Genomic DNA, 25,196 nt, shown 5'->3' with positions numbered 1-25,196 from the left:
GCTAATGATTTGACTATTACAAATATTCTAAGCCCAACTTATGGGTAGCTGACCGATCAACTGTCTCGATTACTTTAACTTTAATGATAAATATAGTGATAGGCTCAGTGCGTACAGTAGGTTCGTGATAAACCTATCTATTAGTACCTAACCTAAAGTAATCTCTTAGCATGAAGTTGAAACGTCAGAATGCATCGAAACCCTTTTCATCCGAGCTGCGGCGAGTTTCTAAACCTAGTGAGTTACTAACAGTCCTAGTGATAATACTTTAACGTGAATCAGATGATGTGCCAGTCGTTGTGCTACAGTGTTTGTACAGGTCAGAAGTAATCCAGAAACCCGGCGTCTTGATACCAACTTATTTCGCATCTATCCTTCGACATATTGATAACGACCAGTGAATAACCACTTGTTTTTCATAGTGTCTTCGCCTAAGGCCACCGGGAATAGAAAATGATGAGAATGTTAAGCAAGGACCCTTACCGGAATCATATAATTACAATAGATTGCAGGTTGAGACGAATAAATAATTATATATATATATATATATATATATATATATATGAATATACCTATCCTAATGATTTAACTAGGCCTGAACCAACCAAGGATGAAATATCAGCCGTGATAAAAGAAGGATATTAATACGTAAACATAGCTTGAAAGCGAATCCGTGTCAAATCTAAAAGTGCAATCATTGAAATATAGCTAATAGTCCAGACACTCAGATTAGTCAGGTAACTTTGCCAAACAGAAGAAGCTGCTCACAATCACGATACTTCGGGACATGTTAAACATGTTAGTGTAGCCTGGCTAAGCATATGTCAACAAGGAATCTTGAATCAAACGCAATATAAAATAGGGCGGGATGGTGCCGTTAGATTTGAAGAGTTCTCCCTGTTAAAATCCTGGCTGATACAACTTTCCATTCGAAAAAGACTCGATAACAATATCCACTCTCCCCATTACCCCCCTATAAGGTTATTAGTGTTCGACTTGAAAGAATCCTGTAAATATATAATGTAATCTATTAAGTAAAGTTATTGTCAGAATATAATAAGGCTACACCGTAAAGTAACCGCCAGATATCAGGTCTATACAAGGAGTGTATCCCCCCCCCTTATTCTTAAATAAGACAGGAGTCAATACAGTCACCAATTATACTACAAGTTAGGCCCCCGATTCTCACTCCGTAGCACACCATCCCCGAGGGTTATGTTTAAACCTAGCATACTCGACATAGAATCACACTAGTACTATACCTGTCTGTGTGCTTGTTGTAGCTTCTCATACCTACAATGCCATTGTGAACCAGAAGGTGATCGGCATGCCGATGACACAGCTGCTCATGGTCTCTTACATGATCTAGCTGTATGGCTTGGAACTGATCTTGCAATTCTAGATGAAGAGTGACAAATAGGAGCGAACCTATTGGTGTTTCAAGGTATCTCTAATACTAAATAGAGTAACTGGTAAAAATATCGAGTATAATAAGACGAGCCCGAGACAGGATCGAGGAGTACTAACTATTACTAGCAAGATAGATGTGCAAGAATAACGTTTACTCTTTAAAAGTGTAGGGATCAGGGGAAAATAAAAGCGCAAAAACTTTTTATTTTCTCAAAAATAAAAATAAAGACTCAAGTAGTAGGAAATAACATGAAGTATGGTGAGATAAGTAAACAGCTATATATAGATGGGTGAAGAGGGACAAAAAAGGTAACTTGATACCTAAGAGTAGGCCAAAGTAGCAAAAGTAATGGTCCCAGGCGGGCTCGAACCGCCGGCCTTCGCATGGACTAGATACAACCAATGGTAATACTGGTGATATTAGTACGACGCTCTAACCAACTGAGCTATGGGACCGTCCTGTGATTGGTGAGAGTCGCAGACCTAAGTGCGTATATGATCCTGTTTGCTTTTGCTAGAATCGGAGCGAAAAGTCTTCTGCTTTCAGCCTATCAACGCCAACATGCACTAATCCGCTTTAGCGGCTTTAAATGCCGCACACTATCTTGAGCACTTAAGTATTTGAGGTAATAAGAAACGTAACGAGTATGAATAGATATTTCGACTCGATAAAGCAAGAATCATAGTCGTAAAAAAGAGCCGTGTTTTAGGCAGACGTACCTAAGGTACCTAGGTAAATTGCATAAGAAAGACCTGGATTTAGGCTAAAAGCGGCGTGGTTCACGCAAAGTAAGCAAATAAATATGTATTAATAGATACCTATACATGACTACTTGTACATGCGGTTAGTTCGCTGAAACATGGCAGGCTATACCATTGGTTAGTGACCGGAGGTTTTAGTAGTACCTACGCATTACTGTAACATGAAATACATCATATTGTTGAGATTGAGACATCTCTGTATATTATGTAGCTAGGCTTGTAACTCTCTGTCCATACGATACCTTCATGCATAGTACGTAGCTTCGTTCATTCTTGGCAATGACTGGGCTGCATGATGTGATAGGGCCATTTATTCATAATCAACCAATTGTATATTGGCCTCGTCTCAAAGATGTCTGAGTTGCGAAGCTCATGGTGTCGGCCAAGAAAGATTCCCTTGTTCTCGTTTGACAACTTGATGCTATGGCACCTAGGTACATAATATATCGATAAGCGGGAAGATCAAAGGTCAGTTCAACTATTTCCAATGACGTGATTGGTATAGTTCTTATACAGTCAAAAACAAAGGATCTTGTCTAAAAGTATAATTATCCATCACACAAGCCTCATATTCCCATATAAAATTTATGTGGAGCTAAAGTAAGCACTTTATTCGTAGTGAAGTAACAATGGCTGTAACTGTTGATAATCTTGCATTATCGATAAGAACCATACCCTAAAGCTAGGTACCTACGGAAGATTTAATCCAAGTCCTTGCTCAACTTCTAGCCATACACACAACCCTCGATGACGACCATTTACCCTTCGGCGGCGGCATCATGAACGCCCTAAGAGATCCCCAAAAGGGCAATCGAACCAGCGACTCGCTAACGAAGAGGAAGCGCGCCGATACTGATCCGATTGCACCAAACAAGAAACCCAAGCTTGAGGCCAGCCTTAACCTATCGTCGACCGAGGATATTAGAATGCTCCAAGCTCTCGAATCTAAATATGATATCCATGTCCACTCGGTAATCTCATCTTCTAAGATCCAAAAGAAAGTCGTTTCCATTCTTCAACACCTCACTCGCCCCGCTACTAGTAAGACGAGTGTGACTGTTTTGCGCGCCAAAGCTCCCGACACGGGCAAGTTGGTCTCGATAGCCGAAATCGCGAAGCGCGAGTTAGAAAAGCGAGCGGACAATGCGCGCATCTGGTTTCAATACATCGCGCTAGGCGAGGAGCTCAAGGAAATACCCAGAGGCGATGGTAATACTATTATTGAGGAAACGAAGCTAGGCGACACTGGTGATAATGACTTTGAGACCATGAAGACTCCTTTTGAAAGAGCTATCGAAGGCCAACCACGTTGGAGAGGAATACCTGTCATGAGCCTGTTCCTTTCTCCAGTTCCCATTGAGGAACTCAAGAGGCGATACGGGGAACAAACGAATGCCGGCCCCAAGTAGAGAACCCGCCGAACCATTATTATCCGTGTAAGGAGAGAGAGACGGTAGAGGCAACCCTAATATTAAGATACCCAAGCAAGATCACAAATACGAAAAGACCTAGCAGATGTCACTCTATTTTGGAGAGGCTTTCATGCTACGAAGCACTAACATTCTCATATCGTATGCTACAAAGCATATGGATAAATTTCAAACTCGTAATGATGACCAAAACAAACTCCACCAGAAATGCGTTCCCGATAGGAAATATACCATGCTAAGATACCGTCTGATATACAAACTTCCCACTCGCACCGGCCATTGCCCACTGTTGAAAGACTAGCAGAGGATATTGCAAGACTACCGACTTTGGGTATACCGTTCAAGGGTTCATTCTTGAACAAGTTCCCACGAGCCTGATTCACAACCTTGCAATCTGTATCCTCCGATTTTCCGTCTGAAATTAATGCTTTTTCCCACCCTCTGCGCCGGAGTATGATATCCGCAATACGAAGTTGACGACGACAGCTAGTAGGAGGATGATAGCCAGTACGGACGGCCCGAAGCGGTCATCGAAACCAGCCTGCCCCCTTACTCTTATCGACTTGGCTCGCCAATGATATGTAAATAACGCATATATCATGGTGAGCATGGCTACACCCGTAAATAGGAAGGCCGAGATGAATGCGGGACGGTCACCGAAGTTTAACATGCCAATGGCCAAGGCACCCAATATGACGGTGAAGTTCAGCCATGATAGAAAAGTACGCTCGTTGGCGAAGAAGACCTTGGGCTCGACTCGGGTAGGTAGGGCAATCCGTTTGCCTAAATTGGTTGGTTGAAACATGTTAGCTCCCGGCATCAATGGCTCAATAGGTGTAATTCCCGAAGAAAGCGCGTTTACCTGGAGCCGTTTGCAGAAGAGGCTGGCTAGACATGTCGGGCGATTGATGATTGGTGATTGGTGATAGATGGACAGTTTTGGAAGTATGGTCCGTGGAATTAAGCTTAAGTAGCTGGCTAGGTAAAGATAGGTTCCCGTTGGCGAACAATTGAGTTTGTTACTTAAGTTTGTAACTGTAACTAACTGTAACTGTAACCAGGGAAGTTCTGAACCGTCGCGGTCGAGTTTTTGGAAAAAAGCAAAACGCCTATGAAATAAGCTGTGGGCGACGGGGATGAAAATGAATTGACTCTGCAGAAATACGGAAAGACGAAAAATTAAAACAAGAAGATAAAAAAAGACTAGCTATGACGATGATAATCGAATAATCTGATGTTGAAAGCTCTTGATAGCAGTAGCGAAAAAGTATCTAAACATCTAAACACGGTTAGTTGATATCATTAGCTCACCCACGTGTGCCGTTTCGCGAATCTCAGTGGTTAATCTGAAGGGAATAGCAAGGAGTAGCAGGGATTCATAAAAGCTGCCGTCGTGAGAGGAGGAAAGAAGAATAATGCACGTGCCTAGTTGCCCCGCGCAGGAACATCCTTACATAATTTACCGGTTCGTGTAACTATCCATGTATTACATGTACACATATGCATAATCTAGGAAACTGCAGGTGCATTCATAGATGTGCTAGGTATGTGCAGGGATCTCATAGCGGCCCCATCCCCTTCTGAAAATAAGCCTTGCATCAATTTATTGTTTACAACGTCAGAGGGAGAAGGCTGAACAAGACCAAGCACAAGGCTACCATAGTCAACCTTTAACCCGAGTGAACTACCAATTGCCTCCAGATACCGCCACTACGATTTCTATAAGACAATTCTACGAATCTACCACAACTTATTCGCTGTAGAAGATCTTCGCTTGTAACTCCTCCATTACCTCTACAGCTCGACGTTGCCACCATCCAAAATGGCTTCACCGCAGAACAATGCCGTATGTCACAATGACCGCTAACCCTCGTCACTTTCGAAGATACTTACAAGAGTTGTCTATAGCCAATTAGCACCACGAGACTAAAGCAGATCGCGATGGACGTAGGTTCGCCTCGCACCCTTCCTCGAGAGAACAGAATAGAGAGCTCACCAAGCTAATATCGGTTAAACACAGGCTTGCCAAAGCGCCATCGGTAGTGCCGAGTTCTACGAGCATTCGAAAGTCGAAGGTTGGAACGCCACCATCATCGTACGTCTCCCCCTCGATCTCCTATACCTACCTAACCTACTCTACAAAGAAACTTCGTCTGTTAACATGACACACACCCCCGCCAGAACTCGATCCTCCGAGCTGTCATATCCGAATCGACCCCCTCCGGCTCCCAGACCCCAGCCCACAAATACGTGGTCAACAGCACCATCGTGCAACACCTGGTGCCGACCTCGGCGCTTAACAAGCCCAAAGGCGGCAGCGAGGTCAAGGCCGAAAGCCCGCGCATCAGCACCAGCGACGGCGGCAACGCGACGGCCACGGACGGGAAGCCCCACGTCGGTCGGCGGGGCATGCACTCGGCCACGCAGGCGTTCTGGAACGAGAAGACGGACGGGATGTGGAGCTTCAAGTACGACGGCGGCGAGGGCAAGGGCTTGGATGTTGTTATTAGCGTCATCTGGGTCGGGATATGAGGGTGTGTAAAGTCTGGCTTGGTAAATGGCGTGGGGGGGCTGGGGCTGGCTGTAAAAACATGTTGTTATATCTACGCGGAAGACAAATTGATACCTTTACAACCCCTATTGTTCTTATGGGACTTGACGTTAACGTTGAAATGTTCCGTTTGCTTGACGGTAGCGTGTAGCCGTATGAGGAACTCGGGCAGCCTGCAATGTCTATTCGGAAATGGGTATAATTGATACTACAGTATGTGGAATCAGTTGCCCTAGGGACTTCCGCAGCCTTGACTTGTATTTGTAGTGAGGTATAGTTTTATCAATGTTATCCATGTTTGTATAGAGAGGATAGATGGTATATACTAGTAACCTCCGCCCGTTTTATGTGTTAGAATAAGCATATCAGTCGAATGTGGTCAGTATTATTACGTGATTTAGGCTCGTTTATCCTCATACCAAGGGGCTTCTAAGTGACATGTAAAAAGTATAACTATAAATGGATGTAGTCTCATTAATGTAAACCTTACTCATGATAGAAGGATATTTCCTTGTCCTGGAAACACTATATTAATATACACTTTACATAAGTAGGATAAGTACCTAAAATTAGTAGTCGTAGATTCGAACTAACTTACCTTGACAACCTACCTTTGGAGATGCTGTGATTGAACGTTATTATAAAAGCCATTGCTATTTAATTCATAGCCTTTATAGTAGAATAAATGCACTATATTGATTAGGCGTATGGATGTCTAACCTTACGTGACCTCCTTGTTAGTGAGATATTAACCCTAAACTATGATTTTTCGGAATGTCACATTTGAAGGGTAAGATAAAAGCTATGCTTCTCGAGATACTTATATATTATAACCCGGGTATCTTGGTAGATTAAACATCAACTTTAGGTAGCCAGTATATGATTCTCGTCATATTTATTCTCTATAGAGTACCTATGTAATTGGGACATACTAGTATACGTCCTCCTACTTAGCCTTAAGGTCATATATTACTAACCTAGCGTACTATATCACGCAAACCCGCGATTAAGCTACATATCTACCTATCAAATTGTGCCTAGTGATATGCTACACTTAGGTGAAGGCATAAACTACCGGCGTGATCTGAGTCCATTGAGACGTAGACTTGACAAGCATACTAGGATAGTTGACTTCTATTTAAACATTTGGGAAACTTAAGAACCAATCAACGCGAATATAGCGTTACCATCGATGCCGCTCTGAGTCTACATATTGAAGTAATATGATGCTAAGACTTGTGTACATCTATCGAAGGTAGTCTAAGACAATCTCGAAGAATCTATGTCTAGGTATCACCTTATCGGAGTGTTACGCGATCAACATCCAGCCAGCCCTAAATGGTGTTGTACTGCATGGAAGGATAACGGCTAGCCGAGCTGTCACTTCGATCTAGACTCCTTTCAGGTTCCCTGCGTCAGCAAACGGGGAAAACAGACCATTGGATCCATGTACCTACCTATGTATATCTTCGTAGATCGGAGCTCAGCGAAGAGTTACCACGTAACGCAAACCGCAGCAGCGGAAGCACGCCATCGTCTTCTCTATTCGGTCTAACACGGCACGGGACGAGGAGCCGGATCGAAATATATGATCACTTGCTGCAACAAGACACTCGATTGCATTTATGAATGACCCTCACTTATACATAGAACTCGAAAGGGTATACCCGCTTGCTTGACGCTTCGGAAGCCAGCAAGAAGCCAAGTGTATACTATACCTACATACCTACCTATATATGTACATACACATATTACTTAGTACCCCTGTAGAAGACAGCACCAGATTCCTTCTTGTAGTTAAAGATATGTATCTGCTAGTGATTGTACGACCTAACCATAGACGACAAGATCATGGTAAGGAATGGCTCCATTATCGGTAAATAAATAGACGTCAGTGCCCCATAGCAGTGGATACGATCGTGACGATCTGCATGAAGAGCGCGGATAAGTTGCCAGGGCAAGTTGGTTTATATTAATTAAGAGATCTAATTGACATCAGTTACGAAATAAAGTCGATGTGATCTTATTGGCTGGTAACAAAGTGTTTCTCCTCTTCTGTATGATTCGGTACATATCATTTACCTAGGTTACTTGGGAGCATGGCTCTTCGCATCTGCCAATGCCGATTCCCGAAGCCTTCCAACATGTGTTGGAAATTGAGGTTGTTTGACGTTGCACATCGCTGCTGTATCGAGTTCCGGTAGGCTGGGCAAGTCCCTGTTTTCCACTCCACAACCCTCGGTTCGGCGTCGCATGTTAGTATCAAGTTAACATAAAAATGGATTATTTGTTCCACCGCTTAGGAAGGGAAAAGTGCGGTAAAGGCACAGCGGCAGACAAGTCGGCCTATGTAGTACTTAATGTACTATGTAAGATGGATACTTGTCACGATACCCTTATACCCTTGTATTCAGTAACTTGTGGGGGATTGCATGTATCTTATTTCTCGACATATATAGCAGCTTGGGCCGAAATCCTAAAACTACTAGCAATACATAGATTAGTTATGGAGAAAAGGAACTATTATGTTAAGACGATGACATATATGAATTTATCATACATATGTGCATACATACGTACTTCACCTAGCTTATTACTAGTCTCTCGTCCGCTATCGCTTAGGAATTGACCGGGATGAATGGGGTGGCTAGCGAAAATTCCCGGGACTGAGAATGAATAAGAGAATCCTCTAACAGCCGCCGAACTCCTCCCGTCCCCCCAAAGTGACAGAGTGACCCAATTCGGACTCAGCCTGCCTTCTAGAACCCCATCCTGACTGGCTGGCATTACTCGAATCATAGATGGAAATATTTATTTCTGGCCTAGCCCGGTTTTCTAGAGGATTCCCCCGTGTTTGCCCAGACTCCCGGTCGGGGGCGACGATGGCTGCGGGTCACACCACCCTCATCTCTGCCCATTAGTCACGATAGATCTCCAGACCTCTACCTAGTCCTCGGCCGCCTTGCCAAGTTGCCAGAAGTGGATCACATCTCCACTAAACAGTGATCGTAGTAGTGTGGCTAGTTCTCGTAGGCCGTAGCTGACCCCTTACCGCTTTCTTGATGGCGGCGGATTTAATAACCCTCCCGTCCCGCGTAATTCGAGGCCTCGGTAAGTGTCACGACTCGTCAACAGACTATCGAACGAGTTTCTATCCACGATATATCTGAAGATTCCTCCACATCGGATCTCCAGACCCCAGAAAGAAAAGAAAACCCCCGTATACATACAAACCTAAGCTCCAGCCTCGGCTCCCATCGTACCGCTGTTATCAGCCACCATCTAAGCGGCAAATTTTGCAATCTTAGAACTGAGGACCCTAGTTATTCAACTTGACCCTAGGGCTTGTCAGTCTTATTGTAAACTAGAGAATAACCTTCTGAAAAACCAGGTGCTTCTCACTGCTACCTGGTCAAAATTTTTGGGTGCAACAGCATCTCTCGTCAGATTTGAATCTGAAAAGACACCAACCCACAGACAATATGGTTGCAATTCTCCGTGCCCCGTCCCTGGGACAGCCACTATCACCAGGTTCGCCCGACATGATGGACATCTCAAGTAGATTCCTCAATGTGGACCTCGGTCCAGCCTCGGAAACATCAGTAGTGGTATTGCAGCAGCAGCAGAAGGTGTCTGCAAAGGAGGCCGTAGCTAGGAATGGCCTCCTCTGGACGCCTCGACGTGCTTTTTCCACAACTGATTATCCACCCTCGGTTAATTCGTCCGTTGTCCTGCAGAGACAACACCGTCTACCCACCCCGCTTGCTACACCAAGAGAGTCTGCGGAGACAGACTCATACTTCGAGTTCTACCCTCATGTTGCGATTGCAAAGCCGCAGCTCGCAGCTTCTCCGGTCGTACTCACTCCGCGAGGCACAAACCATTTGCAGCCCGCACGTCCACCCATGCTAGTACAGTCAAGGTCGTACTCAGTGACAGACGTCGAGCCAGTCCCATTTACACACCAACCGGGTGTGGCCCTTACCATAGAGGATCTGCCCCCTGAGCTGCACTACGCCATCTTCGACTTCTTGGACCCCATCGACAGCACGTGCCTAGGGTTGACAAGCAAGCATTTCTACTCGATCCACAAGCGAATGCACGGAAAAGTGTCGCTGTCAGCTAGGCGAGAGGGTCCTAACGACATGGAGTGGGTGTGGCGGAACGCACTTATATCGGGTCCGTTCGTGGCTAGCAGCGGAGTAGGCAAGCAGAACTCGCTGGCGTTGCTGTCCCCACGGGGCCAGGTATACTGCCGCAAGTGCCGCACAGCGCGCTGTGAGCTGCACAACCACATCCGCGAATGGGTCGGCGGCAACCAGGAATACTGCGAGGTATCGCAGAAGTTTGGCGCCGCCGCTCCCGAGAAGGCGAGGGCTTTCTGCTACCGGAGCTCTCCGAAACATCCGCACCGTTGCGGTAGACACACGCGACAGCAGCGGCCCGTTCGGCTCGTGTAAGACACGGCCGGAGGAGACGGGGGCTGTCAAAATAAAGTAACCTAGTCGACTATAAAGGTTGACTAAAGAACCGAGAATTAAACTCTATTCTCGGGAGGCCGAGAAATGCCTCACTATCAACAAACCAATATATTATTGTCTCCCTCTCGAGCCTCTCGAGGGAGGCTACATATCCCCGTGCCGATCGAATTGGTCAAAAGGCAATGATTGCGGGGTGCGCGTCTTGCAGGACCAAGTTAAGGATCATGATCGGTCAAATAACGCAGACGTCTAAGTAAAGGCTTCAAGTCACATATGTATTGACGAATGTGTTTGGGAATATTAAATAGGATATAAGCAACGGACTTAATGACTTATTGGAATATGAGTACCTAATATACCTAGGTACGTTTATGACATGCATTGCATAACTCTGCATTGCATGCGGAAGGGAATAAGGTAGGTAACCAGAGAATGTCGATCTGTCGTATAAGACGACTTGGGATAGCTTTTGTCTTGGATTTACTCGGATAGGAATTAAGAATAAAGAACTTGACACAAGTTTCACTCGCTTATGATTATATTTCCTATGGACTTGACTATGTGACCTATGTAACTACCTACCTAACTAACTATATTTTATAATATAGAAATATATAGTATGTAATGCCATTCTGGCATAATTATCACAGTAACTTTATTAGAAGATGAAATAACCTCAAACCATGGGCGTTTGTTTAAAAAGGTATAAACTTAACCGTTGTAAAGTTTAAGATGCGTCCACGGGACTTGTACGGGTGATACCTGGATACCTACATAACTGATAACCTAAAACGGAAATAGATGACTTCCCATCGGGATCTCGGCGCCACGCCACATGGTACTTCCGGAGCATTAGCCACGACCAAGCATGAGAATGCTGCCCGTCCGGGTTAAGCTATATACATATGTAATTGGTACGTCATGACGTGACGCCACTTACATGGTGTCCCTAACCGGGGGATCGAACGATTACCTACTGAATTTTTTTTGAAATTATCAAAACTTGGAACTTCATGGAGGTAACATTGGTTTGTGCAATTTTAAAACAACTCCTTTTGAAATATATCTTTTTTAGTTGGAACCCCCTTTTATTACTACTAGCGTAAATCTGTCCTCGGCCGGGGTAAAACTAGTGAGGTAGGTACCCAGCAAGCAAGCACCCGACCTACCGACTAAAGCAGGGGGGAGAAAAGAGAAAGCACGTCCTCCGTCCACGTTGGTTTCTTTATCGATTATATGCACCTAGATACACGTATCACCGTGCTCCCATCATTATCGGCATCATCATTTCTTCTATTCACATCCCACTGAGGGCTCCCACATTCCGGTGATTTTAATTCTTATTCGTCACCGATATTCCGTAATTGCTATCTACCTATATGTGAGCAATTGCTTATGACGTTTGCCTGAATCTATTCCAGTTGACAAAGCTATAAGCTACATAATTCACGGCTCCCGTGGCGGTGCCCCAACTATTCCCGAACGCCTCAACGACTTTTACGGGGAAGTAGAGTTGCATGTACATTATCTATATCGTTGCAAGTCTTATGCCAATCTAGCTTCAACCTACGAATCATCCTTCCCAATTCCTAAGCTTTAAGCTCGGCGCTTTAATTTTTGAGCAACGCCCATTCCGAACATCCACTTGGGCACACAATTCTCTCCAGCCGCCTACCCACCAAAGCTAAAACCAAAATGTCATCTCCCTCAAGCTCCTCACATGCTGGCAAGCGTAAACGTCCAGCAACCTCGAGCTCTATTAAGATGGATGAGAACCCTCTTTTGCAGCCCTCCTCGAGGGACGCATCTGGCGAAGAGGGAGATACTACGGCGCCCGAGTCTGGAAAGTTATTACACCGCAAGTCGGAATCTGCTTCGAACTCGAACCCGGCGAAACGACAACGTGCTAATTCCGATCGTACCTCTGCCCTCGAGACAGCTGGCCATATCGTAGATCCCGGTGAGCCAAGCGACACCACCGAAGCGAGCATTGATATTGCCGATCGAGTCACTAGGAAGAGCAGGAAGCCTACTACCCTTAGGGATGCCACGACACATGATGATGAGGAGAGAAAGAAGCAAGCTGCTATGCTGCCGCCTCCAACCGGGCGTCTTGTACATCCTGTTGGATACAAAACGAACCCCCCGCCCGCTGGACGCACTATCAGGGTTTATGCTGATGGTGTCTTTGATTTATTCCATCTCGGGTATGTAGGCACTGCTTAACGGGGGCTGTTTCTAGCTTTCTATGTCATTAGGACGTAACTAATATTGAGGTAGTCACATGCGCCAGCTTGAACAGGCGAAGAAGGCGTTCGACGACGTCTACTTGATAGTTGGCGTTACAGGCGACGACGAAACACACAAACGCAAGGGCCTAACAGTCCTTTCTGGAAAAGAGCGCGCCGAAACACTCAGGCACTGCAAGTGGGTTGACGAAGTTGTTGAGAATTGCCCCTGGATTGTAACGCCGGAATTCTTGGAGAAGCACCGGATTGATTACGTTGCTCACGATGATATTCCATACGGCGCCGCCGAAGGTGATGATATTTACGCCCCTATTAAGAAAGCTGGAAAATTCTTGGTAACACAGCGAACCGAGGGTGTGAGCACAACGGGTATCATCACAAAGTAAGTACTACTTAACGGCATTGGAATTGTTTGAGGTGCAGCGATACTGACTTTAAAACTAGAATTGTCCGCGACTACGAAAAGTACATTGCTCGCCAATTGAAGCGAGGGACATCACGCCAGGAGCTTAACGTGAGCTGGCTCAAGAAGAACGAGCTCGATCTCAAACGTCATGTCCAGGATCTGCGTGATAATATCAGAGCAAACTGGACTACGACAGGTCAGGAACTTAGTCGTGAGCTCCGTCAGTACTGGCCCGCAAGTCGACCTCAAAGTCCAGCTCCGGGTGGCCGCTTTAATTTTCCTACCACTCCAGGCCCTTCAAGTTCGAATGGTGATGGTAATTTACGAGAAGCCGCTGCCCTGGCCGCTGCTGCTAAATCACCCACTACGCCAGGCCCGTCAGGCGAGAGGACACCGGCTCCTAATGATTTTATTACCGGTTATACACTTGGTCTAATTGGTGGCGTGAGGTCTTGGGTAAGTTTACTTATAATATTTCAAAGTGATGAATTTGCTGACATGGACAGATGACCAAGAATCGGCGTAACCTCCGCGATAGTCGGCCACCAAGCGACGACGATTCGGAGAGCGAAGACAAGAACATTGGCAACGACCACGGGCGGGCAGTCGCGTCCACCAGTTAGTTACTCCGACCGTTGGCCCGCCTTAGCGTCAATACGAGGCCGTACGACGGGGATAGCCAGTTTGGCTCCGAAGACGAAGGGGACGACGAAAGCAACTAGAATTTTTTTTTGACGATCAGGTGATCAGAGGAATACAAAAAAGCGCAATAATTACGAACGAAACGGCGTTTTACGGGCTTTTTGTATGCATTTCTGACACCGTAAATAAGATTGAGGCCCGAGGAGTCGAAGGCTAGTGGGAGAGTAGATAAACGACTTCGTTGCTTACGTATGCCAACCGCACTTGATAGAGATAATTCCCAGCATGAATGTTCATGATGAATATTATCTATAAGCGTAGATGCTGTGATTGAGTGTTTGTGAGGGTAAGGGGTAAGTCATGGGTATGTTGGTGAGATATTTCGTTAAGGTTAGTTTCTCAACTTGGAGGTATAGAGTTTCTTAGATGCTAATGAGTATTAAGCTTTTATTATATTGATATTTTAAAGGTGGAAGAAGAGGTATGGTAATTTGGACTTTGGATTTATATATCTGTTATTTGTAGGATTTATATCTCGTAGCTAGATGGAAAGGCTACCTTAAGTACCTACAAGTACTCAAAAAGCAAACGCTATTTTCTGATGTCTCTGTAGGTTTTGGGTTCCCAGGTTCTCGCTTACACCGAGTATTATTATTTTTGTTATTTCCAGTTTTGTTCCAGTTACTTTGGTAAGAGAAGGCTGTAACTACTAGGGAGTAGGTGTATTAGTTCATCACGAATTGAAGGGTTTAAGAAACAGCCGCCTCTTACGCGAAACGCGCGATGAACCTGATAATGTCCTGTAAGCTTCCATTGCTATACCTAGTAATAATTACGATTCCTAAGTTACTGACGGTGCCTCTTGACGTGGGAGAATTTTTGCATTCTTAGGGGTCGAGGCGAACCTGTAAGCTGTAGTTTGCAGGCTGGATCGAGCTATAGGCATAGTCGTATTTGGTAAGGACTGCACACATGCAACTTTGAGGATTACTTTATGGGTAGGATGGTGGGATGCTGATGAGTTGCTACATCGCACGATGGTAATATACAGGTAGGTATGGAGGCTGTTGTGTTATATTTCGCTAGGGTAGGACTATCTTTAGCCTTGTCTTAACAAATCAAGATATATTGCATTGCTACGATGGTGGTTTTATATACGCCCCTGAATGGCCTCGGTTTCACTCTTAAGGCTGAATAGGTAGGCAGGTAGTCTGGCTGCAGGGGTCCATGTTTGTTATCGAGTCTCGGCAGTGTATAACCCAGCTAGACGCGGTGTATAGATTGTATAGTCACTTGTATACTTCGTAGTCACTTGATCATTCTAGATATATCTCTCGTTTATTACCTTGCTCTCCGATGCCGTGCGTTTGTGGCCCAGCACGATAATAGAGATGGTGTCGGTGTTCTTGTTGTCACGTCGGCAATGCGAGTTACCTCTGGAACCACCTTCGTTCCTTATCCAGGACGACGCCTTTAGGATCGTTAGGCTTTGATGTGCGTACGAGGCGTTATCCAGCCAGGCATTGTAACGGCAGTCGTAACGACGCGTAAGACAATTCAAGCACGGGGGTGTGTCTCCCGAGTACGGTAGCACTGACTCTACTACGTCAAGGCTCGTGACTCGGGTTATAAGTACGTCCTGTAGATCTGTGCTACTCGAACAACCTAGCTGCCAGTTAGAGAGTCATATACTCGTGAATACGAGGGAGAAAGCCGGGCTTACTACTCGACGATACTACATCTCACTATCCAGTCGACTCGCGAGGTCACACAACAAAGGTTAGACCCAAGGCTCGAACTAGGCAGCTCTTTAGAGCCAATATGTATCACAACGGCTATAACACGCAGCACCATCTGTGCCGTTCCTTGTAACCCCATCAGACGCTGCTGTAGCCACCTAAGTGGAGTTCAGAGCCGATAGACGCGCAGGGTAGGGACGTGAAGCGCACTTGCGGCTAGGCATATCGAGTCCGAGGGAGGGTACACGAGGCGGGAATTAGCAGAACGGTATTCTAGCCCGTGGTGATGGTTACCAACAGAGAAATACGGGAGAGGCCGATTACGACGTCGAGCGTGATAAGAGGCAAGAGTAAGCGACAGGAGGTGATGTTGGTAGTATTTATGATAATGACACGGTTGGTTGGAATAGGAAACCATCAAGGGACAAGGCTCTATCCTCTATCACGCGTCATGAAAAAAAAAATATGAAACTCTAGGCTGGTACGTTGAGTAGGCCTACGTGGAAGTAAGGGAGAATGTAGCCCCTTACTAGCCTTACGCCATTGATGAAAATTGCCTCTAAGCGCCTGGGAAAGTCTCTGTTAAATTACGAGTGACGATATACTCTCTGAGACATATGCAAGGCATGCAACGGGCACTAACTAACTAGTCATCACATAGTTACCAGGGGCATCAGGGGCAATTTGTATATTGAGCTATCAGACTGAACGTCGAGGGCTTACGCGTTTTACTTCAAAGGTTATATCGGATATAATTATGAACATTCTTTATAAAGAATCTATTTCTGATCTTGCCTTATCCAGTGCGGGCTTCAATGACATCTCGTGTCCGAGCAGCTCATGAGGGAATGGGGGATCATACCTCCTAAACCTACTAAAAATATTATCCATAGACTTGCTATCATACGATCAATAGTGCTAATAAAAGCTATATGAGAGTATATGCGATTATAGATCTCTCTGGCGAATCACGTATGGCTCAGGACCTGCGTCTCCGACTAAGATTCGCCACCGGCTTCTTAGCACCCCATCGAAGCTATTCCAGGCCGCGCACTAGTGGCGGTAGCACTACTCGGAACTACCCGTCCGTCCTAAGATAACGGATGCGTCCTTTCCCCCCTGAGCTACGGTTCCATGCAGAACACCAAGCTAGCGTAGGCATTCTTGTGGAGTAGGAGATGGGGTCGACTTATGAAGCGGGCCGCAGCGTTTGAAACTTAGGGGGCTACGTTCTCGACATTGCCCTCACAAGTTAAGGATCTCCGGGAGACCTTCCGGGAAAGCCTTCTCGTAACATATTTCAAGCCATCTGTCTCGTAACACCGTACCGGTGTGAGTGGGGAGCTAGGCATCCTCATCGTACAGTATTCACTCTCACGGTAGGAGATGTGAGAGAATAGAACATGCCTATGCACGTTAACTTAGAATAATAACACGACAGCCGGAGTGATAGAATGGAACACGAAAGGCATCACCTCCCAGACCTCGAAATAGAGTCAACTCTCTAGGAGAGTACTACTCTTAGGGGGCGGTACTCTTCAGAACATATGTCTCTACGAACAAGAGTGACGTTGGGATATACTGGGGGCACAGCCGCGTTCTATCCGGCAGCTATCATCTCAGACCAGTATAGTCAAAATCCATTGGACCAACAGGGGTACTATACGATGGATTAGCATGCAAGAGTCTAAATACGCATGTTCTTGATCGAGCGAGGCTAAGTTCATCTCGATATAGTCGACGACTATTAGTCGTCGAGGTGAATGCAAGGTACGATGCAGTAAGCGATAACCAACACTAGGCTTGGCATGACATCCACGATACCAACAATTAGACAGGAGTAGAGACGTGAGAACACTCTCAATATAATTTGGGTCGGCGATCTCGGGTTGTGATCGCGGCTGGAGCGGACTTGAGGACAGAGAGGGGGACTCTTAAACTTGATATGACGTTGGAGGAGTAGAAGAGGCGCCCTTTTTTGGACGAGTTAGATTAGTCACCGGCGCATGTCTCGCCTACACAGGAGCCGCCGTAAGTGTCACGCGACCGCTAAGGATCCCGCAGGGCAGAGAAGCGCCTGTGAGGTCGCACAGAGTGTTATAACTGGCGTTATACGGCATGGCATGGCATGGCACGGCATGGTATGGTATGGGATAGTATGGTATGGGATAGTATGGTATGGTGCTGGTATCGTATATTGTATCCGGAAGTAGTGGGCGTAACCGAGACACCATAAGAAATCTCGTGTAGGAGAAAAAGCCGATGCCAATTTAGTCGCCGGCGCTCACAGCAGCGTGGCGCAGACGAAGCCGGATGCGGAATGCAAGTAAAGAGCGAAGATCGAGCGAGGAGCGCCAAGTTGCTTCCCCGAAGTAGGTTGGAGATATCTATTTTGGCTACCGGCCTCGGGTGGTTATGGTGTGCGATTTGGAGAAAGAGGTATGTTGAAATGGAGGGTATGTATGTAGTTTGAACATGCAAAAGAAGCATGCGAGAGGCGTAGGTATGCGAGTTGTATGTAAGTTAGGTAAGTTTAGTTGGTAAATTTCTATGTGGAATTTGCAAATTCCGGACGGTAGACGCAGTAGCCGGGCTATAAATAACTTTAAGCGCCGGGGCTAGGGCTGTTCTTGGTTAAGATTACCTTACATAAACTGCTCCAAAAAGGGCTATGTACGCTGTACTGTATGTATGTAGGTACCTATGTTTTATGTACCTACCTACCTAAGATAATAAGGTTTGGCAGGTAGGGCTAGAGAGGCTAAGGCTGGGTGCAGAATCGATAAGTGCGGTAGTGCCGTATGAGCCTATGAGGTAGTGCTGTAAGGTAGTGTGCGGACATACACGCGGGGAAGGGAACATCGAACCTCCTACATACATTACAGTATTACTACTTACATATAACTACTACATATAACTACTACATATACGTACATGTCTTAGATACATGACCTTCATCGCCCAGCTAGGCCTGCTTATGAACTACTGTATCTACGACATGCGTCGATGAAAACGTGGGAACCCTGTTGCGTAAGGCCATGACCATTACCATTACCATTACGTACCGAAGCCTAGCCGGAAGCGTTCATGTCCGATCCAAGAGGAATTTCTTTAACTAACTAACAAATCCTACTATATGTCATGTCCTATGGTATTGTCTAATAAGCGTGGTAAAACGCTATCGAGCTTATCAATCGAAAAGACGAGGTGAATACATGAATACGTGAATACGTGAATACGTCTTCTTTGCGTGCTTCCATCTTCCATGCATGTCATCTTCTCGGCAATCATTACAGCGAAGCTTGTTTCGGACCCCGAGGGAACGGATAGGCACTTGGTTTTCCTAGTTCCTTTTGAGAAAGAAGCAGAGACCACCTGTTCCCGTCTTCGTTTTTGGACCCCATTCACCTTATCGAGTCTTCGGATCGCAACCGATGGCGTCAAACAGCCGCCACATCTCAATACACGCGATCATGAAACATATCGAAGTAGATCGTTGGGACGCTTGGCTAAGTCTACTTTGATTATTCCTTCGCTCGATTAGTTATGGTGCATTGGCTGGATCATCTATATTCTACGCTGGCTTACTATGTACCACACCTCGAAACCCACAGGTTGCCAAATATGTACCCGTTCTAATTCCTAACCTCTGGTGACGTCTATTAGTTATTAATAGAAATCACAAATGAGCGCCTCCAAGCCCCCTTTTGCGGTACAGGTACTTCCTAGACCCTGGCACACCACGGGTCGAGCTGGAAACAACAGACCAATAAAAACCCCGGGTTTCAACCTGAAGGATTCGACCCGCATATCCCCCTCGTCTTACAGCGGGCCGTGCTGCAAAGCTTAGGTGCTTCTGGGCTTGTATGTAACATGGACAACCGAACGCATACATAGGAGAGAACAGTATCATACCGTAAAAAGGGAAAAGGGACGGGAGTAAAAAGCATGTCTTGTAACTCTCCAGTCGAGACCCGAGTGGATAGGGCTCGGAATCCCTGTGCCGTTAACAAGCCGGTAGGTTGAACCGTGGGGAAGTAGTAAACGTAGCCTCTGAAGAATTGGAACTAGATGTCCTGCACTATGTAATCCGTACATTGTTTTATATAATGAAGGCTTATTAAGGATCGGGCATCTTCCGCTCCTGAAAAGCTGAAAAGAAAATCTCGTGACGCTCGGGAGGATACTTGTGCCCTTGTCTACCTAGTTGGTTGTCCATTGTAACTTAAAGTCTTCTCTCTCTTACATGGGCTTTTTAGGAGGTTTATCTAAATCAAGTCGACGACGTCTCGTTGAATTTCCATCACCAACAACATCATTATTGTACCGAGTAAAAGCGACAACCGACCGTCTGGGGCCGGATCTTCCGGTGAGGATCTACGTCTTGGTCTGCGTCTTAGTACATACCTTAGGTACCTACCTAGGTATGTACATAGTATCAGAAATGTTCGCAACCCACGCAACCCACGCAACCTGACAACCCATACCACGGTAGTACAATGAATGGCAGGAACGTGTCTGCGTGTCGATACAATGCCGTGAAACCCTGGCGGTGCTGGCTGGCTGTGAGCACACCGTTTGCTAGCTGCGCCCCCTTGGCTTGTGTCGCGTTGTTGTAGTGTGTATGTAAGTCTTGTCAGATTATAAAACTGGTACATGTATAGGTACTCCGGTCTCGCTTCCGGCAGGCATATGTACCTTACTTACCTACATGTACCCAAGGTACCTAAGGTAGTGTACCTCACTAGAGGAGCCCCAGTCTGTCGCATCGAACCAACGGCCGCTTAGAGGTTCCCCAGAAAACATGCCCTTGAAAAAAAAAAGGACCAAAATACCTAAATCAACATAATGAGGTTTCATTAACAAAAAACAACAGCGCGACAAAGATTAATGATAGAGAAATCTATCTTTTTCCATATGATTTCTCTCACGATGTCGTCTCATTATGAGAGATCCTCGAAGGAGAAAATAAAAGGAAAAACTATTCTCACTTCTCCCGTGTTGGTCGTCTTTCATGCGCGCGTGTGTGAGTGCAGTGTTGTATTTGTACAATACTGATACTACCTACCCTTGCCTTGCCTTAGGTTTGTCTAGGGATCCCTTCTCTGCTAATTATGGCGCGCTCCTTGCCGCGACCCGGTCTACCGGGTACAGCACGATACAAAAAAGTATAGAACAATTGCCTTGTGTGCAAAGCTACGCTATGCTATGCTATAACGCTTACCTACGTATGGTCAGCGAAATACAGCATGTGTCTACTGATAGAGACTGATAGAGACTGATAGAGACTATGAGCGATGAGCGGCGTTCCCCTCACTCTTACTCTTACTCTCACTCTCACTCTCACTCTCACTCTATCTTAACTCGACTATCGCGGCAACGAATTTGGTTGTTATTCATACGCATTACCTAGCCAGGGAGCGCATAGTCTACATACTATCGTTGCAAGCACCGTATATACGCACGTATGATGCATCCCCGTAAATAGTATCGAAATGAGCCACCACCGTTAGGACTAGTACCTTGCATGTCGCGCAACCTCATCCAACCCCGGGACCCATGCAGTCCATGATCCACCGTCAGCTGGAGCAGGGGTGCCTTACACTACAACCTACATGTAGGTACATGGCTAGGCAGGCTGGGTCAGAGAATCCGTCCGCCTGGCCGTGACCGACGTCTCTTGTCGACCTTCTCTTCCTCTCTCCGTGTACACTCTATCTGTCTTCCTCTATGCTTGCTTGTGTTGCCTTTTCGGCCCTTTAGATCTCAATATAGCAATGCAGCTCAGCCTGCTTTCTTGCTTCGCTATTGGTATTTCCCGTTTCATCGCAGACGGAGATGCTATACACCAGACCTCTCTCTTGAACCAACTTGAATACTGCCGCCAGTTAGAAGGCTGAGATCTATCTAGCCTTGCCCTTCTTTACAGATCCACCCCTCCCTAACTCCAGTCTTACCCTTTGTGACTATTTCCATCTCTATATACTCTTTATTTATCCAAACCTGCAGGGCTGTGCGTCGTTTCCAATTTGAGCCATGACTAGCTTGGAATTTATCATGGATATGGGCAATGAAGAAGACCCTCAGATAAATAAGAACGATGGCGGCTCCATCCCACCTGGGCCATCTCGTAGTTCAGATCCTTCCCGTGCGGCAACGTCGAGTCATGAGAAGCCCAGAGATCAAGACGATAGACTAGCTTCAGCCCCAACGAGACGGCGTGGTCCTACAGGACGCTCATCTAAATCAACAGCTACCGCTTCCTCGCCATCGACATCATCATCAGCAAGGCCGGCGCTTATGAGCAGGCAGAGCACTGCGAGTTCAGAACCAATGGATCCCACCGCGTACGGAGGTCACGCCCAAGGCTCGTCATCTGGAGGAGGAAGCATGACGCCTTCTATGCCTACGAGACCAATGGGTAACATGCCGGGAGACGGGAGCATGCCCGTGAAGTTGACTCCCATCACCGGCCGTGTCAGCAGAGCGAAGAAAGGCGTTCCGGTTCATACTTGCGAGATATGTAAACCGCCCAAGGTGAGCAGAATTTTTCAGAATTTTTCAGAATTTTTCAGAATTACGCACGAGGCTGGATAGGCTGATCTGATGACAAATTAGACATTTACGAGGGCGGAACACCTTAGGTAAGTAATTTCGGTGACGGATATCGTTGGGATACGCATCACTAAACGCAGACTTGCAGACGCCACCAACTGAGCCACAGGACGCCCGGATTTCCATGTACATTTCCCGGTTGTGAGAAGGCATTTCACAGAGCCGACTTACTCGCTCGTCACGCCCAGAGACAGTAAGTGGGCGGTTAGATAGAAGGTATAGCGCCAGTAAAAAGACTAACTTGATTCTAGTGACCATGACGATAAGGCATCGTCGGGAGGTATGAGCCGGCCGCCATCTGCCGGCACCCTGGATGATCCAAGCTCTGGGCTAAGTTATATGACCCATAGTCACTCATCCATGGGCAGGGACTCTGGTTCTCGCTCGGGAATGCCTGGTCCGTCCGACAATTCTTCCGGCACCTCTTATCCCGGTGGTATGCAATATCAGATGGGTGGCCAAGGTAGTACCAGTGGAGGGACCTCGATGTCCCCGTCACATCATCCCGGCCGCGGTGATAGCTATCAAAATTCGCCCAATCCCGGCCAGAGTTATGTGCTGTCTGGGCTGATCAACCCACCCCCAAGCATTGGGGGCTCTCCGGTCACAGGTACTGACCACTTCTTTGGGCTAGAATACCAACCTCGTACATCTTCTCCCTTCCCTTCCATGTTCATGGACACTGCGATCTTACCCCAGACCTTGCCTAGCTTGACAATACCTGACAACAGTATTCCTCCAGGTCTTGTTCATGCTGGTCACGATGGTTCGCCTTGGCCATCTTCCGCTTCGGAAAGTACTTACTCTACTCCTTCGGAGATCGGTCACAGGAGACATAATATGAACACTCAGGGGTACGAATCGCCAACGTCAGACTGGCCTCTCTACTCTCATAACATGCAGAGTCCAGGCGGTGGGCTCGAGGTCTCCACCACGGCCGCTTTCTTTGGAACGGCCTTTTCTTCAACAGCACCGAATATCGATCAAGCGTTGAACCTACCGGTCCCGTTTTCAGACGAACAATCCTTCGTCGATCAGCAATATCACCCCTATTCTTCAGTTCGTAGTCCGACCCCACCGACTATCTCACTGTCCGCTCAATCGAATGAAAATTTAGTCACCCTTGCAGCCCCATCAATTCCCGACGCAGCGTCGGCAGGAGCTCGCCAGAAGGGCTCGACGATGCTCCTGGGAACACTCCAGGGGGCAGCCTTTCTAACCGCGAACACCCTGCCGCCGCACGTCCGGAACGCCATCCCGAAGTACCTACAAGCGTACTGGAAGAGCTTCGACACACTCTTTCCGGTGGTTCACCGCAAAAGCGTCAAAACAGCTGCCGACGAGGTCCTGCGTTGTGCCATGGCTGCCGTGGGCGCGCAGTATCTCCAAGGTAAGGATGATCGTATAAGAGCAAACGAGTTGCATGAATTTGCCTGGAAGGAGGTCAAGACTGTAAGTTGAGCCGCTTAGATATATATATGAAGAAGTAATCGCTAAACCAGCAGATGCAGTGTACGAAGTGGAACCTCCAAATCATGCAGACGATCATTCTTTGCGAGTTTTACGCGCGGTTCCGTGGACGGAGTGTCCTTCGACACCCCTCGGAGTCCTTCCAGTCGCTTTACTCTCGGGTGAGTTCCCAATCTTCTTCTCCTTCTTCTCCTTCTACTCTTGTTGGTTCTCTCATACACTCTGCTCTTCAGGGTCATCTCTTTAGTTTTGTTCTGTCTTCTCCTAGTGGCCAATGGTATCCATACTCAACATTTTCTTCCTCACAGATGGCCAACCACCAAATACCGGACAATTTCCTTTTCTCTATCTCAACGCGAAACGAACGATGGAATGAATGGATCGATAATGAGTCACGACGCCGACTCTTTGCCGCTTGCTTTGTTTTGGATGCCCACGCATCCGTGTACTATCAACAACATGTAATACAACAGCAATTTCCTATGTCGACACGCCCTATCCCCCTAATTCGACCCACCGAAGATCTCTGGGCCGCGCGATCGCCGGAAGCATGGGAGGCCCTCCTCGACACGAAACCAGCCGACGCGGGACCTCTAAGTCATACCGGCGAGACCCTCACCGCGGAACAGGTGATGAACGCTCGATACCTCGACCGTGCCGTATTTCTAACCTCGGAGGTTCTCCGCCTGCCTAAACGATCTAACCCCTCCATACTGGACCTTTCGGTAGAAGTAGACCTAACTTACACCGAGCGAATCAGCAGACTTTTCCCTGGATCTGCTGTTGGAAATACTTATCTAGCGTTGCACTATACGCCTCTGCATGACCTGCTCGCAGTTAGCGGCGACACCTGGCTCTTCTCGAGAAAGGTAGCGTCTCCCCAGGTCTTCCAACAGCACAAGAAGCGCCTGCAACTCTGGTGCGGTAGCCCTCACGCCAGCGCTGCCGCCGGATTTGCCGCCAAGGCTCTCCTAGCTTTCCTCGACGGCAGCGAGTCTCGTAATCATAATACACTAAACACAGACCCGGAAGAACAAGGAGACTTCAATAAGAACTGGAACACGCTGGACATCTCGGACTACTGGGCGGTGTACGCGTGCGCGCTAATCTGCTGGGCGCTCGGACACCGCTCGATAGGCCGGAATGCCTACTCTGGCTCCGGATCGGACTGCACGTCTCCGCACCACGACCACGATAATGCTAATGCCGGAGAGCGCGAAGCCATGCGCTGGCTGAAGACGGTGGCCGCTGGGGACTCGGCGCTCGGGGCGCGCAGCCGGCGCGAGTCGATAGGTGTTATTAGTATGGTCCGACGCAGGCTCGAGGACGAGGCCGTTGGCGCTAAGAGCCGCTTGCTGGTTGATGCCGTGGGCACGCTGAAGAAGATCGAGGAACGCGCTGGGTATAAGTGGTTCTGAGGATCGGATCGGAGGGGAAATAC

At 47.0% G+C, this 25,196-nt stretch overlaps 6 protein-coding genes and 1 non-coding gene across 7 annotated transcripts; 5 read left to right on the top strand and 2 right to left on the bottom strand.

The window, feature by feature from the left end:
* Window positions 1-1,760: 1,760 nt before the first annotated feature.
* Window positions 1,761-1,866, bottom strand: F4817DRAFT_t36. Its single transcript has one exon. It is a non-coding gene; the product is annotated as a tRNA-Ile (tRNA).
* A 998-nt stretch (window positions 1,867-2,864) lies between these two features.
* On the top strand, window positions 2,865-3,891 carry F4817DRAFT_280700 (uncharacterized protein). Its single transcript, XM_049299546.1, has one exon. The coding sequence runs from the start codon at window positions 2,952-2,954 to the stop codon at window positions 3,579-3,581; it is 630 nt and encodes a 209-aa protein (XP_049161906.1). The 5' UTR covers window positions 2,865-2,951; the 3' UTR covers window positions 3,582-3,891.
* On the bottom strand, window positions 3,803-4,689 carry F4817DRAFT_280695 (uncharacterized protein). Its single transcript, XM_049299545.1, has 2 exons — window positions 4,465-4,689; window positions 3,803-4,385 (listed from the first exon to the last, which is right to left on the bottom strand). The coding sequence occupies exons 1-2, from the start codon at window positions 4,496-4,498 to the stop codon at window positions 4,024-4,026; spliced, it is 396 nt and encodes a 131-aa protein (XP_049161905.1). The 5' UTR covers window positions 4,499-4,689; the 3' UTR covers window positions 3,803-4,023.
* Window positions 4,690-5,147: 458 nt separating this feature from the next.
* On the top strand, window positions 5,148-6,464 carry F4817DRAFT_328474 (Tctex-1). The gene is made up of 4 exons (XM_049302163.1): window positions 5,148-5,448; window positions 5,511-5,549; window positions 5,623-5,697; window positions 5,784-6,464. Exons 1-4 carry the CDS (start codon window positions 5,425-5,427, stop codon window positions 6,132-6,134), a joined length of 489 nt encoding a protein of 162 aa, XP_049161904.1. The 5' UTR covers window positions 5,148-5,424; the 3' UTR covers window positions 6,135-6,464.
* A 3,044-nt stretch (window positions 6,465-9,508) lies between these two features.
* Window positions 9,509-10,755, top strand: F4817DRAFT_280648 (uncharacterized protein). Its single transcript, XM_049299544.1, has one exon. The coding sequence runs from the start codon at window positions 9,636-9,638 to the stop codon at window positions 10,611-10,613; it is 978 nt and encodes a 325-aa protein (XP_049161903.1). The 5' UTR covers window positions 9,509-9,635; the 3' UTR covers window positions 10,614-10,755.
* A 1,574-nt stretch (window positions 10,756-12,329) lies between these two features.
* F4817DRAFT_313029 (choline-phosphate cytidylyltransferase) lies at window positions 12,330-13,912 on the top strand (the record flags this gene model as incomplete). Its single annotated transcript, XM_049300191.1, has 4 exons — window positions 12,330-12,841; window positions 12,915-13,265; window positions 13,328-13,745; window positions 13,796-13,912. The coding sequence occupies 4 exons, from the start codon at window positions 12,330-12,332 to the stop codon at window positions 13,910-13,912; spliced, it is 1,398 nt and encodes a 465-aa protein (XP_049161902.1).
* Window positions 13,913-21,727: 7,815 nt separating this feature from the next.
* F4817DRAFT_356887 (uncharacterized protein) lies at window positions 21,728-25,173 on the top strand (the record flags this gene model as incomplete). The annotated part of the gene is made up of 5 exons (XM_049305848.1): window positions 21,728-22,207; window positions 22,289-22,314; window positions 22,374-22,478; window positions 22,537-23,737; window positions 23,797-25,173. The coding sequence occupies 5 exons, from the start codon at window positions 21,728-21,730 to the stop codon at window positions 25,171-25,173; spliced, it is 3,189 nt and encodes a 1,062-aa protein (XP_049161901.1).
* Between the last annotated feature and the right edge of the window lie 23 nt (window positions 25,174-25,196).

This window comes from Daldinia loculata, assembly GCF_022478755.1.
Source record: "Daldinia loculata strain CBS 113971 unplaced genomic scaffold F4817scaffold_8, whole genome shotgun sequence".
Classification (NCBI taxonomy): Eukaryota; Fungi; Ascomycota; class Sordariomycetes; order Xylariales; family Hypoxylaceae; genus Daldinia; species Daldinia loculata.
This window is presented reverse-complemented; position numbering and strand designations above follow the sequence as displayed.

Coding starts and splice junctions, on each gene's coding strand:
- F4817DRAFT_280700 (XM_049299546.1), top strand. CDS start 2,952: ATGAACGCCCTAAGAGATCCCCAAAAGGGCAATCGAACCAGCGACTCG.
- F4817DRAFT_280695 (XM_049299545.1), bottom strand. CDS start 4,498: ATGTCTAGCCAGCCTCTTCTGCAAACGGCTCCAG. Junction 4,386..4,464: donor TCTTCTGCAAACGGCTCCAG/GTAAACGCGCTT, acceptor CAACCAATTTAG/GCAAACGGATTGCCCTACCT.
- F4817DRAFT_328474 (XM_049302163.1), top strand. CDS start 5,425: ATGGCTTCACCGCAGAACAATGCC. Junction 5,449..5,510: donor CTTCACCGCAGAACAATGCC/GTATGTCACAAT, acceptor AGTTGTCTATAG/CCAATTAGCACCACGAGACT. Junction 5,698..5,783: donor GTTGGAACGCCACCATCATC/GTACGTCTCCCC, acceptor CACCCCCGCCAG/AACTCGATCCTCCGAGCTGT.
- F4817DRAFT_280648 (XM_049299544.1), top strand. CDS start 9,636: ATGGTTGCAATTCTCCGTGCCCCGTCCCTGGGACAGCCACTATCACCA.